This window comes from Procambarus clarkii, chromosome 48, assembly GCF_040958095.1.
Source record: "Procambarus clarkii isolate CNS0578487 chromosome 48, FALCON_Pclarkii_2.0, whole genome shotgun sequence".
NCBI classification, from domain to species: Eukaryota; Metazoa; Arthropoda; class Malacostraca; order Decapoda; family Cambaridae; genus Procambarus; species Procambarus clarkii.
In genome coordinates this window covers 8,850,342-8,864,812 of record NC_091197.1, presented here as the reverse complement: position 1 = coordinate 8,864,812, position 14,471 = coordinate 8,850,342, and the positions used below count along the sequence as shown (strand labels likewise).

The 14,471-nt window shown below is 38.4% G+C and overlaps 1 protein-coding gene across 2 annotated transcripts in view; it reads left to right on the top strand.

Moving 5' to 3' along the window:
- The first annotated feature begins 1,180 nt into the window (after positions 1-1,180).
- Positions 1,181-14,471, top strand: part of Dpit47 (DNA polymerase interacting tpr containing protein of 47kD) — a 17,638-nt gene continuing 4,347 nt past the window's right edge. The window contains exons 1-7 of one of the 2 annotated variants that reach the window (XM_045752845.2): positions 1,181-1,231; positions 4,156-4,355; positions 4,558-4,690; positions 6,440-6,601; positions 7,195-7,397; positions 10,565-10,741; positions 12,245-12,354. In XM_045752845.2, coding sequence (XP_045608801.1) covers positions 4,179-4,355; positions 4,558-4,690; positions 6,440-6,601; positions 7,195-7,397; positions 10,565-10,741; positions 12,245-12,354 — 962 coding nt within the window. In that variant the 5' untranslated portion in view covers positions 1,181-1,231; positions 4,156-4,178. Of the gene's footprint in view, positions 1,364-4,155; positions 4,356-4,557; positions 4,691-6,439; positions 6,602-7,194; positions 7,398-10,564; positions 10,742-12,244; positions 12,355-14,471 lie in introns of both variants that reach the window. The other variant, XM_045752843.2, reaches the window with a different exon arrangement.

The following is a 14,471-nucleotide window of genomic DNA, read 5'->3' as shown; positions in this document are numbered from 1 at the left end:
TTGGGTTTGTGAGAATACATTGGATAGTACAGTATTTACATTCTTGTAAAGCCACTAGTACGCGCAGCGTTTCGGGCAGAATCTTTCGTACGACAGCCGCTTCTGACATCAATCCTGCCTTGTTGCATAAAACTTCTGCTGAGATTTAAAATATACTTCAACTGAGAAAATGAACGCTCAGCTGAGCAATTTGTGACCATTAATGTGAAAAATGTATGAAAGCAACTTCACCATTGTAATCACTGCTATCATCTTATATCATGGTTCTTATATTGAACGAAATCTTGATTTGAAACTTTTCCTTGATAGGTGTAATAGAACTCATGAGTTTAGTTTAGTTCATTTATTATGCACCCCATACCCATCCTGTGGGCGGTAGTGGAAAGGGTTACAGAGGCACATAATGGGCTCAGGGACTGAACCCCACAATTCATTTAGCTAAGCAAGTTACAATCTTGATGAGCTAGTTACAAAATTCAGTATAAGTCGTCACATCATAAATGGGTTCGAGATCGACCACAAGTACAGTTTCTAAGTTAAGTAATTGACATATGTGGAGAGCTAGTGTCACAATTGATATGTTTGTCCTGCACACCGCCCCCCATCCAGTGGGCAGCGGTGGATAGGTTACAATCACTCTTAGTTACTACCTACAGTTAGCAAACGGAATATTTGGCTAAAATATCTGGTAGCAGATCATTTTGAATGAAATATTGACACATCGTTGGTACATTGGTTATAGAATTGTCTCTATAGGGTTGCTAAATAGACATTAAATAGATACGCTCTATAGGGTTGGCATAGTGATAGAGTAAATTTCAAACAAGTATTTATCGCTCTTAAAATACCCTTTACCATCGAGCATATATTAGGAGTAGTTGACCTCTCGTTACAGGAAAAATACCAAATAGTCAAAGCACTGGTTAAATATCTCCAGTCGACCAACAAATTGGGTCACATCTGACCCGCGCCGCATTTATACCTGGCGCCACCAACAGGGCGCAGGTTGGTGCGCCAGCGCTGCCCGAAACCTTATGCGTTCTCGTGGCTTTACGTATTGTATGTACTAGCTCTATCTATAAATCAATCAGAATATTTGTAACTGCAATTATGTATGTACTTTTCCCAAATAAAATATTATTATTATTATTAGCTAAACACAGAAAACACCACAGCCTCGTCGGAACACCATGGATCAGCTGACGCCATAAACACAACACACCGCCCTGAGGTGCGGCAAGTGTCTCCCTCTAACATACACCTTTGTTGTAGTCGCCGCTCCTCTATCTACAATACAACGCAACAAGCACCTTTGACACTCATATCATCCTCAACATAAAGGCGTCTCCCAACATCTGTACTGGTGAGGACAAACCCTTCATTCAAACTGCACCTATTATCAAGAAAAAGAAGAAGGGTTTAGCAGGAGCTCATCATCACCCATCGCGTGCACTATTTTTACCGAATATTCTTCACTTTATATACAACACGGTTCGCCAGCGGGTTTTGATGCCTACTTAACATGGCTCAACCCAACCTAGCCTAACCTAACCCAGCTGAGCCCCATACATCCTAACCTAAGCTGATACATTTCTGCCCGAAACGCTGCGTGTACTAGTGGCTTTACAAGAGTGCAATTACTGTACTATGCTATGTATTCTCACAAACCCAATGTACCTTCTTGTATATATATAAATAAATAAATAGATACAGCCTAGCATAGCAATATATACGCTTTTAACAACAAAACAAGCTTCTTCGAAACGTCTCGTGTCTCGAACAACCAGTCCCCATTTTTACTATTTCGGACACAAAATTTGTACGTTTCATATACATGGGATTGGTCAATATTAAAACCAAATATAATACAATTGACAGTTAAAGTCTATTACTTGACAGGCATATAGTTATTTTTACCCAATTTACCTGAGGGGCCACTAACCCTAGTGGCTTTGATGAGGACAGGAAGTCAGAGGCTTGTCAATGGTCCCCCCCCCCCCCTCATTTGCCTTGATGATCTTTTACAAGTATATTTTAAAACTCAACTTATGTTGAGTGTTGAACTTATTAAATGAAGCTCAGTGATATGGTAGACATAATCCGGGCTTTGTAAGAGCAGCGCCCGCTGATGTAAATGCTACACATCTGGATGCCCACAAAAATGATTAAACACAAAATTTACCTTAATTTTCCCGAGGGCCACTTACAAACTCATGACCTCGATGAGGACAGGAAGCCAGTGGCTTGTCATAGGTCCCCCCCCCCCCCATTTGCACTAATGATTTTTTCCAGTTTGATTTTAAAATTTAACAGTTTTGTTATTTATGGCTTCGGTGCATAGGCAGTTCCATAGATTTATAACCCTGTGGGTGAAAAATCATTTCCTGCTTTCAGTCCTACATTGTGGCTTGTTGAGCTTGAAACAGTTACTCCCTGATTGTGTTATATCTGAAGTTTTGAAGAAATAGTCTGGATCAGCATGCTCCAAATTGTTCAGTATTTATTTTAAAAGTTTCGATGAGATCAGCCTTATGTCTGGTTTGCAGTGTTGTTAGCTCTGCGGCCCGCAACCGTTCCTGGTATGAGAGTTGACTTAGTTCTGGAATGATTTTTATTGCCCGGTGTTGCATTTTCTCCAGAGCAGCTATGTCCTTTTGAAGATGAGGTCTCCATGCTTGGATATAGTAATCCAAATTGGGGCACTCCATAGGAGATTTATACAATTTAATCACTACCTTCTTTTCCTTAAAGTCAAAGGAACGCTAGATTTTTCGGTTAACTTTTTTTTTTTTTTTACTGCTGCTTCTAATTGTTCTTCAACTTTCAGTGAATGGGGGATTTTGATTCCAAGGTCTTTTTCTTCATCAATCTGCTGCACTTCTATGTTATTAATTTTATGGTTGTGATGTGGGTTGCTGTGCCCCACATGCAAGGTCTTGCATCTGTTGATATTAACAAAAATTGCCAGTCATTTGACCATTTGTGGAGTTTATGTAAATTTTATAAGGTTTCAATATCATTTTCAGTTCCCACTTTAACATAAATCTTTGTCATATGCAAATTTGATGATGTAGTTTGTAATATTCTCATCTATAGCATTGATGTGTATGACAAAATAAGTTGGCCTCAAAATGGACTGGCAGGCAGCCAGTCAGTGCTTTTTCATACACGTTAAGTTTATATTGAAGTCCCCCCCCCCCTTCCCCCCTGACTAACTCATGACTATCTACTTACTGCTAGGTGAACAGGGTATTAAGTGATAGAAAATATGCCCAACCATTTCTGTCCCACCTGGAATTCGAACCCGGAATTCTTGATTGTGAGTCGAGAACGAACCCGACTGTAATATCAGGACCCCATTTCGTGTGCCTGTAATTTCCTTGTCAGTCTTTCATGTGATACCTTATCAAAGGCTTTAGCAAAAATCCATATACACATAATACATCCACCGGAAGTACATTTGTCCGAGTAGCTAGTTACCATTTCCAAAAATGTGAGCAGGTTTGTAAGGCAGGATCTATTTTGAAGAAAACCTAATACTGTAGCTTGTCAAAGGTCCCCTGATTTTCATGATTTTTGTCCAGCTAGATTTTAAACTGCAGCAATGTTTTGGCATTTTCAGAAATTGCCAGGTAGGTGGTTCCATAAGTTCATAACCCTGTGAATGAAAAAGTATCTCTGGTTTTCTGTCCTACATATACAGTACCTGTACATGAATATAAACAACTACTCGTACTTTTCACACATTGGCTTCTTCCAAAATGTTGTTAAATATTGTTTTATTTCTAGGTTAATGTTTTTGGTTGGAACTGTTCATTAGTAACCTGCAGTATAAGGTTCCAGGTTTGATTAACAGGCAAGACAAACATTTGAATAGTTTCCTTTCACCAGATGCCTCTGTTTACCTAGCAGTTATTGGATACCCAGGAGTTAGACAACTTTTGTGGATTGTATTTCTGAGAATAGTAAGTTTTTGACTACTTTGAGAACCTCAGGACCTCAATAAATCCAACAAGTTTCCTGTCCCCGACAATGGAAAACTACTGTAAATAGAAAATAAATAATATGTTGGTTAATAGACCTTTAGTATACTGTATTCTATTTAGCTGCTTGAATTTTATCCAGTTTTATTTACAGTTTTATTTTTTTTTTCAGTTTGAACACTTAGAGATTCAACTATGGCAGAGGAATGGAAAGAGAAAATAATTAAGGAGAAGTTAGGTGGGAAAGAGGACTGGACACCTGAGGAACGTGCCGAACTATGCAAGCAGCTTGAACAAGACCTCGATAGCCACATCAGTGCTATGGGCAAGTCTAAATACGAAGGAGGATGGACTGAAGAAAACTGGAAGGAAGTTAGTAACTTTTTTTTCTATTGTTCCATAATATTGTCTATGAAAGTGTTCATGAATAATCATTATTAATAATTAATTGATTAATAATGATTTCATTATTAGTCATTAATTGTTTTTAATCTAATTTTGTACACTGCATTCTAATGCTTACATAAGTGTAAGTTAGAGCTTACTTTCCTAACATAACATATGATACCAACAGCAAATGGCAGAACATCCCCTGTTTGCACCGTATATTCAGGGTGAGGGTGTCACCGAAGCAGAGGCACCTATCAACCCACTCAGTGAGGGGTTGGCACAACTAAAATTTGACCCAGACCACAACTCTCCACAAGGTAAGGTAAATTCGGTGTTTCTATTCAACGGAACTGTGTTTGAAATAAAGATGTGTATAGAAGATAAGAAAATCATTTTGGGGCTATAAGAGGACTTGAACCGGCATTCTGGTGAGTCCCAGATGTCTGCCTTAGCCCACTCAGCTATTATAGGATAAAAGCTTATCAACACAGAACTCTACTGAGTTCACTGGGAGGTTCTGAAGACCCAAACTGGCCAACCAGGATTTTATGATAGGCCCTCCTACACTCTGGCCTGCGGGTAATGGTGTTCACACTCTTACGCTCCCCTTTTATCACCTTAACCTTGGGTTAAGAGTAGCTGAAGGTAAGAGTGTGAGCACCATTATCCATAGGCCAGAGTGTTGGAGGGCAATCATAAAATCCTGGTTGGTATCGGTTCAGGCCTCCAAGACCTCCCAGTAGAGTTCCGGGTTGATAGGCTTTTGTCCTATTATGGTTGATTGGGTTTAGGCAGGTGTCTGGGAATCATCAGAATGCTGGTTCATGTCAAATCATTGTCCGAAATGATTTTCTCATTGATATATCATGTCATTGTGATTTCTTTGTGATGTGGTGAAAAGACATTTATACTGTACTTTGTAATTCTAAAATGTGATGAACTAATATTTTATTATTAGCACAACTCACCATGCTTTCTTTCCCAAACTAGGTTACTTTTCCACGTTTGGGCTTTGACCCTGCTTGAACATTTGTCTTAACAGTCCTTTTATGACATACTTGCAATGTTTCAGACACATGCAAATAAATACTTGTGGATTTCCTTATTTAGAGGATGGTTTAGCCTGACTGATTTAAACATCTTGTGAGTCAAGTTCTCAGGATTGGAACAGGATTGGATTCTTGTTTGATTCTTGTGTTTTCCTAATTATGCTTGCGGGGGTTGAGCTTTGTCTCTTTGGTCCCGCCTCTCAACTGTCAATCAACTGGTGTACAGATTCCTGAGCCTACTGGGCTCTATCATATCTACATTTGAAACTGTGTATGGAGTCAGCCTCCACCACATCACTGCCTAGTGCATTCCATTTATTATCTACTCTAGACACTGAAAAAATTCTTTCTAACCTCTGTGACTCATCTGGGTACTAAGTTTCCACCTGTGTCCCCTTGTTTGGGTCCCACCCGTGCTGTGTGTGTGTGTGTGTGTGTGTAATTACCTAAGTGGAGTTACAGGAACTACCAGTAATTACCTAAGTGTGTATGTGAGAAAAATTAGGATTAAGGACTTGCCCGAAATGCTATGCATGCTAGTGGCTGTACAAGAATGTAAGAACTCTTGTACAAAAAAAAAAAGAGCTGAATCTGACTCCCAGAATGTTTTTTCATACTTACCAGGATGGTTCTTCAGTAGCTCTCTCTCATGAGGATCAGCATCTTGGCCTACTGCAGTAATTAAGTTCTCTGGTCTTCTAAGTCTAAGGTTTTACTCTTTGCCCAAGATTCTCCTCCACAGCAAACGTCTGCGAGTGCTCTTATGAAGCCATTAACCCCCCGTAATAATCGGTGATCACATCTGCTCCTTGGCAGGACTTGGTGGTCTACCCTCTACTGGAACCTTGCTTTTTCCCCCCTCACCTTCACATGGTTGAAACTCGGAGAACTAATGATTTACGGCAGAAATAGTATATCTACTTGTCTCAAGGCAAAGGCATAAGCTACTCTATAGGTTTGTCTATGTATGTACAACTTGGAGGGTTAATGCAGTATGCCACTTTGATTTTTTTTCAGAGGTTGCACAAAATTATAAGGAGGAAGGCAATTTACAGTTTAAATACAAGAAATACCGACTTGCAGTTGCCAACTTTTCAGAGGGCTTGAAACAAAAGTGTCCAGATAATGAAACAAATGCCCAGCTCCATAACAATAGGGCGGCTGCACATTGGCATCTTGGTAAGTTATCAGAGTATTTGTTGAAAAAAATTCAGTAGTTTCCTTATGATTAGTATCTTGGCAAAAAAAAAATTGATACACGTTAATATAAATTATCCTGTCTATGCAGTATTTTAATACTCTTTCATGTTGTTAACACAATCAACATCTTCAAAACATTTATTTTATATCTGTTCATTATTTCAGTGATTTCTCTTTCATCTCTTTTTATTTCATCTATATTGCCTTTTTTTTTTTAATTTCTTTTGCATTTGTTCTGTCTTCAAAATCTTTTTTCGTAGATGCCTTCAGGATGCATTTCCTGTGCTCTATGGCTAATTTCACTTAGTGAAATCTTCATTTCAACCAATAATAGACAACTACCAAATGAACATGTCTGCAAAAATATTTAACCACACCTAGTTTATTTCACACGTCCCCAGCCTCAAAACTCATTTTCAAAAGGTAGCAGGGCCGTTCCTGAGTGAACTAAAACCTTGCCAACTCAGAATGAAAACGAACCATAGAATTTGGTTTTAAATATCCTTGATAGCTTTCCCAAGACTACAACTGTTTCTTGTAATATTGAGTCCATGTTTCATGATTTATTTTAGGTAATTATCGATCGGCAATCAAAGACTGTGAAAAGGCTGTTGAATTTAAGCCAGACTATCCGAAAGCTATTGTAAGAGCAATGGACTGTGCTACAAAATTACAATCCTGGGATGAAGTCATCACGTGGTGTGATAGAGGCCTCAGAATTGAATCCACCAATCAGAAGCTAAAAACTAGCAGATTAACAGCAGTCAGAGAAAAGGTGAACCTTTACATTTGTTTGTGGGGATTTAATGTATAGTTGAGAGATTTTCTTGCTTACAAACATTTACTGAAAATTAAAGAGTACTGGCTATTGCTTATTTTCCTTACTAATGCAGATACAGTATATAGTTATACTGTATTCTACATTTGCTGAAATTTTGAGTACTGCATTGCTCAATTTTTTTTATAAATGCATATGTACTGAAAATTAAAGTACAGTACAGCACCATTTCCTTGTTGTGCTGTACTTTATCCATCTTCTATCCAATTAATGCAGATAGAAAATTCTCTACTATTCATGATATTTTCCTTAAAAGTTTCCCTTATTTCAGATTTTTCCATGAGTAAGAAAGTATTGTTTTGACCATTATAGGAAATTAAACTATTATTATATTGTGCACATAATGGAAGTTTTTTTTTTTTTTACTACAACTAGACATATGTAGAATAGAAATATCTGATACAAATTCAAGATTAAAGGGCATTATGATAGCTAAGTGCATTAGAGATAACAAAAAAACATAACATTTATATTTTGTTAGTTTTGAAAATGTGCCTTTTCTTTTCATTTTTGTTTACAAGAAATATTGTCTTACGGGGCTGAAAATTCTGTCAGTAGGAGGTCTTAGCAGTTCTATTCTGTCCAAAAATTTTTATTGAAATTGAACAACTTTTAATTTTCTTAGTTATGCCCCCTTATTCTCTGTACACGAATGAGGTATTTTAATATAAAGATAATTGCCATATTACAAAAGTAATAGAATGATCTGAATTTAATGAATTTAATGTTTCAAACCCTCCTTATATTTGCATAGTATTTTACTGTTCACCCTAGTGATTATGATAACCGTTGCAGCCTATTAATGCTGTACTATAATTACTAATTTCACAAATTATTTTAGTGCTGAGGCCCTTCAGATGCTCCCATAGGACACTCAAGATTTATATCACTTGCCAGGTTGTCAACACTTTTATCCCCATCTTTGCAAAGGCATCTTTGCAAGTGATACTATGAGGTGTCTAGGGAAGGGAGACAGTGGAGAACCTAATTCAAGCCACCACTTGAGAGTATTAGATCTCTATAATGCCGTGAAATGAATCATGACTATTAAATTTCCCCCTGCAAGTGAAAATTAGAAGTACGGTACTGTACCAAGACTACATGTTATGACTCTTTCTGTGGGGAACCCTTTCAGCTCCCTGGAGCTATCGGACTGATATATGCTATATTAGTCTGGGGCTTCAGTCAATGGAGTTCTGCCTACCAGGGACCACTAGCCAGAACATGGCCCCTAAGAGAGGTGTAGGGAGCAATGGCTCTAGGAAAACTCCCCTTGTATTTGGGGTTATTCTATCTGCTATCAACCAGGGCTAGGCACCCAGAAAGGTAGGCATCTCAAAACAAACCCCACATGATAGGAAATTGCAAAAAATCTAAGACTGAACAGAGAAACAGAACTCCCCAAAAGAAAACAAACGAAACAAGCAAACATCATTCACCGCCGCCGTGCCGCTTTTCCGCACAGCGCAAGGATCCGGGGCTCCCCCCACCCCGGGTGGGGGAGGGGAGAGCCCCGGATCCTTGCGCCAGCTACTCACACCTCGGTTCATAGGCTGAAGCGTTCTGGGGCGTCTGTCAGCTCTGGCTTCAGTTTCCTGCTAGATTTTGTGCAGGAAATCCATTGTTTCCAAAAATCTGGTGTTTTCCTACTGTTTGTTGAGTGGTTGCCAGGAGTAACGTAGCGTACTGGGACTGCATGAGCTGAGTGCTGCCTTCCCTAAGCGTCCTGTAAGTACTACTCTTGGGTTCTAGGGTTGCCTTCGCTTCCGTTGGGGTTCCTGCTGCTCTGCATTTACCCCATCCTTGGGGACCAGCTGGGGTTTTGTGGCCTTTGTTTGGCCCTGGGTAGGAGGTGGTGGTGGTGTTGCTGGTTGGGGAGCATTGGTGCTGCACAGCACGCATACTTATGGCAGCAGCCATGTTTCCTGTTCCTCCTGTTGTTGTTGTACTTTTGCAGAGTTTTTCTTTATTTGGTTTTTGCATGGAGGAGGTCTGCCTGGTTTGACTATTCAGTCTACTTAAGATATTGTTGGTGATCCTCCTCTAGGGCCCCCATGCTTGTACACTTCACAGGAGTTCAGTTTTTATCCCAGTTCCCTCTTTGTTATCGTTTTCTTGGGTGCAGGTTTGGTCTTCCTTTTGTGTATGCAGCTTAGATTGGGGGTTTACCATGAGTTGTACCTGGGGTACTCTTTCCGATTACAACTGTTAACATTGTGTCTCGGTAAACAGTTGGTGGACGTTAGTTTTTGGGTGTGCTTCCTCACTCGCCTTTTTAAGGCATCTTGAGGCTTGTGTTCCTCCCATGTGTATCTTGTTTTGTACTTCTCACAAGATCAGTTCACACTCTGGTCTTGACTGCAGTCCCTGTTTGTCCTTCCCAGGTGCTCACATTGGACTCCTGCCATTGTGGCTGCTGGTGGTGTTCTAAGCTTTTTACTATTGTTGAATTACACTGTCATTACTTTTTCCTTAAAGATTTAATTTGTATGCAGTGATGCTGTCCCAGAGCCTCTCCCCCTTTTCCCTTCCTTCCTTATTTAGGGGTTAGGTGGTGGTATTCTTTTCTTCCCTGAGCATGCCCAGTGCCTTGTTAGTGGCTGTTCTGAGTTTGCTCTGGTTGGGGGAGAATGTTCCTCCTAGTGCTCAGTCTGTAACATGGGCCCAGTAATTCTTCATTTGTTTCAATGGTGAGGAAAAGGGATGATCCTGGTTTTGTGCTGCCAGGTGTGTATCATGAATTGTGTCATATTGAAGATGAAAGAGAGCCTGTCAAGTGATACGAGTCCTGAGTGGATCGTATACATGTGCCGTACTCTATGTAGTTCATTATAGAAGGATCTGGGAGTTTTTGTTCAGAAAATAACATTTCACTATGGTCAGTCCTCAATAATTATTTTGATTGCTAGTGTGATTTTTAGTAGATAAGATGACTATGAGTAAGATCTAAAACATAAGTGATGCAACATCAGAAGTTATTGCTTATATTTTTGTCGCATTTTAAAGGATTCTCTGTAGTACATTACATTTTCCATTCTTAATTAAATTGAATGTTTTACAAAGTTAAAAAAAAAAGGTACACGTTATATTTTCTCCTAAAATAGAAATTGGTGGAGAGAGATATGCGGAAAAAAGTTAAAGAAGAAAATAGAAAATTTGAAGAAGAAGAAAATCTGATAAATGCCATTAAGAATCGTGGTATACGTCTTGGGACTGCAGGCTTGAAAGGTTCTTCCTCTGTTTCCCTGTCAGATCTGGAACCTTGTCATCCCACATCACAGGTGTGTATTATGCCAATTTGTTTATTTTACTGTGTGTCACGTGTTGAAAAGTAGTTCCTGCTACCATGTCAGTATGATACCTTGTCAGTACTGTTTTCTAAATGTTAGTATTTACCTAAATTTGCCCGAAAGCCAGCATCTCTAGTGGCCTCGATGAGAACAGTCTCGATTATAAATGTACAATCGTTTATCAAGCTTAGATTGATTCATTGGAAGCTTATTGCTTGATAAAGTTCCCGTCCCCTCATTATTTTTGGCAGTGTAAAATTGTGAAATTGCTTTAGTGTCCTTGATTCAAAATAACTGGAGCAGGAATTACGGTAATCAGTTTCATGGACAATGCTGTTGCTATCAGTGGAAACTTAGAATACTAGGATCCTGCCATATTTGATGCAAGTCAATAGGCCATTGCACATTTTGATAACAGGTCTATGGGGTACTGCCCCTAAATACAGTAAAGTGTGGCTTCAATTATTCAGATTAATAACAGTAGCTCTTCTGGGTGTCTGGAAAACTACAAATTTGGATAATTGAAGAAAAGATTGCTAGACATTCTTTTTCAGTAATTTTATTTTGGTAAAAATAGTGCTGAATAATTCATTTTCCAGATAATCTAAGAAACACAAATAATTGGGGTCCTGCTGTATAATAGAACATTGTGACCTATGTAGATCAAAAAGTGAGATGAACCAAATGTGAATGATGTAGATTGAAGTTTAGCAGAATGTCTCTTGTAGAACTTGTGCTGGTGATCAGAATGAAGATTGCAGCATTCTATTTTCTTGCTTTTGTTTAACATTTAATTAATAATAATTTAAAGTAGTTTCAAGAAAGTAGAATTGAGGGAAATTTAGCAATAGAAGGGATTGTATTGACTTCTTTTTCTTAGAACTAGATTGTGGTTTCTAAGAGCAGCAGCATGTTGACAGGAGAGTATCATGATAAACCAAGGAAAAGAAAAGAATCAAGTACTGCAGGGAATTTATTTATTGTGGAACAACCATATAAGGAAGTAATATACAGTACTTGTTACATATTGTCATTAGCTTTAAATGCAGATAATGAGATAGAGATAGGTTATCTAGAATTAACAGACCCAAGTGTTCCACATTCCTAGAAGTCCTACTAGAAGACGGGACATCACGAGCGTAGCTCTAATCCTGTAACTACACTTAGGCAGTTACTTACAATTACAGCCAAACATACGTATGTATTAACATGGAGACCAATCTTTTCATTGATTTTGGCTTTGAGGATACATTTGTACTGCAAATATCAGATACAGTAGTTCTATATAACAATTTACCTCGGATTTACTAAAATGAATATTTTTTTTATTTTATTTTTTTTTTTAATTTTGTGCATTACAATTATAACTTTCTATGTACTGTATTTGCTATATCTCTCACAGATATAGCATTTGCTATTTCTCTTCATGAAACGCCTTCTATTTCTTAATTTGTTTTAGTGTATTAAACGAAACCCAATGAATGTTTCTTCAAGGGCTCTCGTGTTCATTTGAATGAGAAGGGAGAGTTAGTGTGGCCAGTGATGCTCCTATATCCAGAACATCACGAGACTGATGTTATTCAGGAGTTCACAGAAAGTAATTGGTAAGTTGCCTTGGCATGTTGTTTAGCTTCATGTATGTGAAAAATTCTGTTATTGTATGACAGTGCATTATGTACATCATTTTTATTAATGCTAGAGTATCTGCATTTTTATTTGTTGATGTATCTACTTTACCTTGTGTAGCTTCTAGGGCTCAACGGCCCTGCGGCCCAGTCTCCGACCAGGCCTCCCGGTGGAGGCGTGGTCAGAGTGTACTGCATACACGTTATGTGTTTGTTTATTTGTGAGTTATTTTCTAACTAATGGTAAATATATTTGATTTGTGTTATTTGTTTTATGCCCATTTGTACATGTCCCTTTTCTGTATCAGGAGTTCGGGGCTTGTTATTACTGTGTGTTTGGCACAGGTTTCGGTATTAAATTTTCATGCTTACAAGTCTTTTACATACTGTATGTAGACCCACTTTTTCTTATCACTGCAGTATTTCTCAAATTTTGAGGAACAAAAATTCTGAAATGTCTTTTTATTTTAAATATTGCAAAATAAATTATGTTTAGAAAAGTGCTGACAATGATGCAGAGAAACTCCATGATAAGGGAAGATTTTTCTAGTGTTTTTAGATAACATTTCATTTGCAAGAGCTTTATTAAATGTATACAGTACAGTGGTCTAGTGCATATAAAGATAAATAATAGGGGTTATCTTGAGATGATTTCGGGGCTTTAGTGTCCCCGCGGCCCGGTCCTCGACCAGGCCTCCACCCCCAGGAAGCAGCCCGTGACAGCTGACTAACACCCAGGTACCTATTTTACTGCTAGGTAACAGGGGCATAGGGTGAAAGAAACTGTGCCCATTGTTTCTCGCCGGCGCCTGGGATCGAACCCAGGACCACAGGATCACAAGTCCAGTGTGCTGTCCGCTTGGCCGACCGGCTTCCTTTATTAGTAGTTCAGTTCAGTGAGGTAAATGGGATTAGGTCATTGAGGAGCCTATGAGGTGTGGTCAATGAGGTGAAGACAAAAAGTTGTGAAGGATTGTGTGTTAAATTTGATGTCTTTGAGGGAATAATTAAGCAAGAGAGAAAGCTATACAGTACTTCATTTTCTTTCATTCTTGTTGATACACTGTCTCCTAATGTTTTCTTCTTTGATTATGAGTACAACATATCTAAGGTTCATTTAAGGCATTGCTCCTGGTTGTGTGTGTTTCTGATGTAGCATTGATTGTAGTGGACATTTTGTACACAGTTCCTATCTTCATGTTTATGTTGCGTGCTCTCTTACCTGTTGGGAGAATGAGTTTTCACTCTTATTCTGTTTGGATAAACAACCTTAACATTAACCAATCATTCTGCCTCATTTTGTTTCATTATTGCAGTGAGAATGAAAGTGCACAAGATTATTTTTATAGGTAGGCCTCCTGTAGACTTTAACTTCAATATTGTATATAGCCATCTTTCATTATTACTGTGTCTACGAATTGGATTCTTTTAGACTTTTGAAAGGTTTTTGCCACCTACTTCATAGTTCTTCTTCACTATTTAACATTCTATCATGTTTATCATGAACCTTCCAATTTAGCCCTCCACCAGTATCCCTGCTGCTCTCCTTTTGAAAGAAGCTTCCATTTTTTCTGTGAATATTTTTATTGAATTTTGTCCCTATTGATTAATTTTTTCTGCTAAATAATTTTACATTGCTCTCATACTTCCATTTTTAGGGATACAAAGTTAGCCTTTGTATGCATAAAGCCCATTTCATTATCATATTATAAACTGTGCTACTTCCCCTTTCCACCAATCAATTTCTTTCATCCTTCTACTAATCTCTGCAACTCCACCCACTTCTTAGCTTTTTTGAACTAAACATTTCTTGTGTGCAATCCATATATGTCAATAAGATTTATTTCTTCAAGCACTATGGGGATCTATGGGTATGCTTCCCTATCGGGCTCTGAGGAGGGACATGTAGCTCTTTGGGCTCTGCCTCATAAGTACTTGCCCTTTGTGTAATTAATTTCTTGTTGTATCACATTTGTTTTTGAAGCTGTTAATGGAGGTGGCTTCCATTACTCCTTTCAGTGCAAGGAGTAATGATCAACAAGATCAGAATGATCTTGATCATTCTCATTGCTATATATATATATATATATATATAT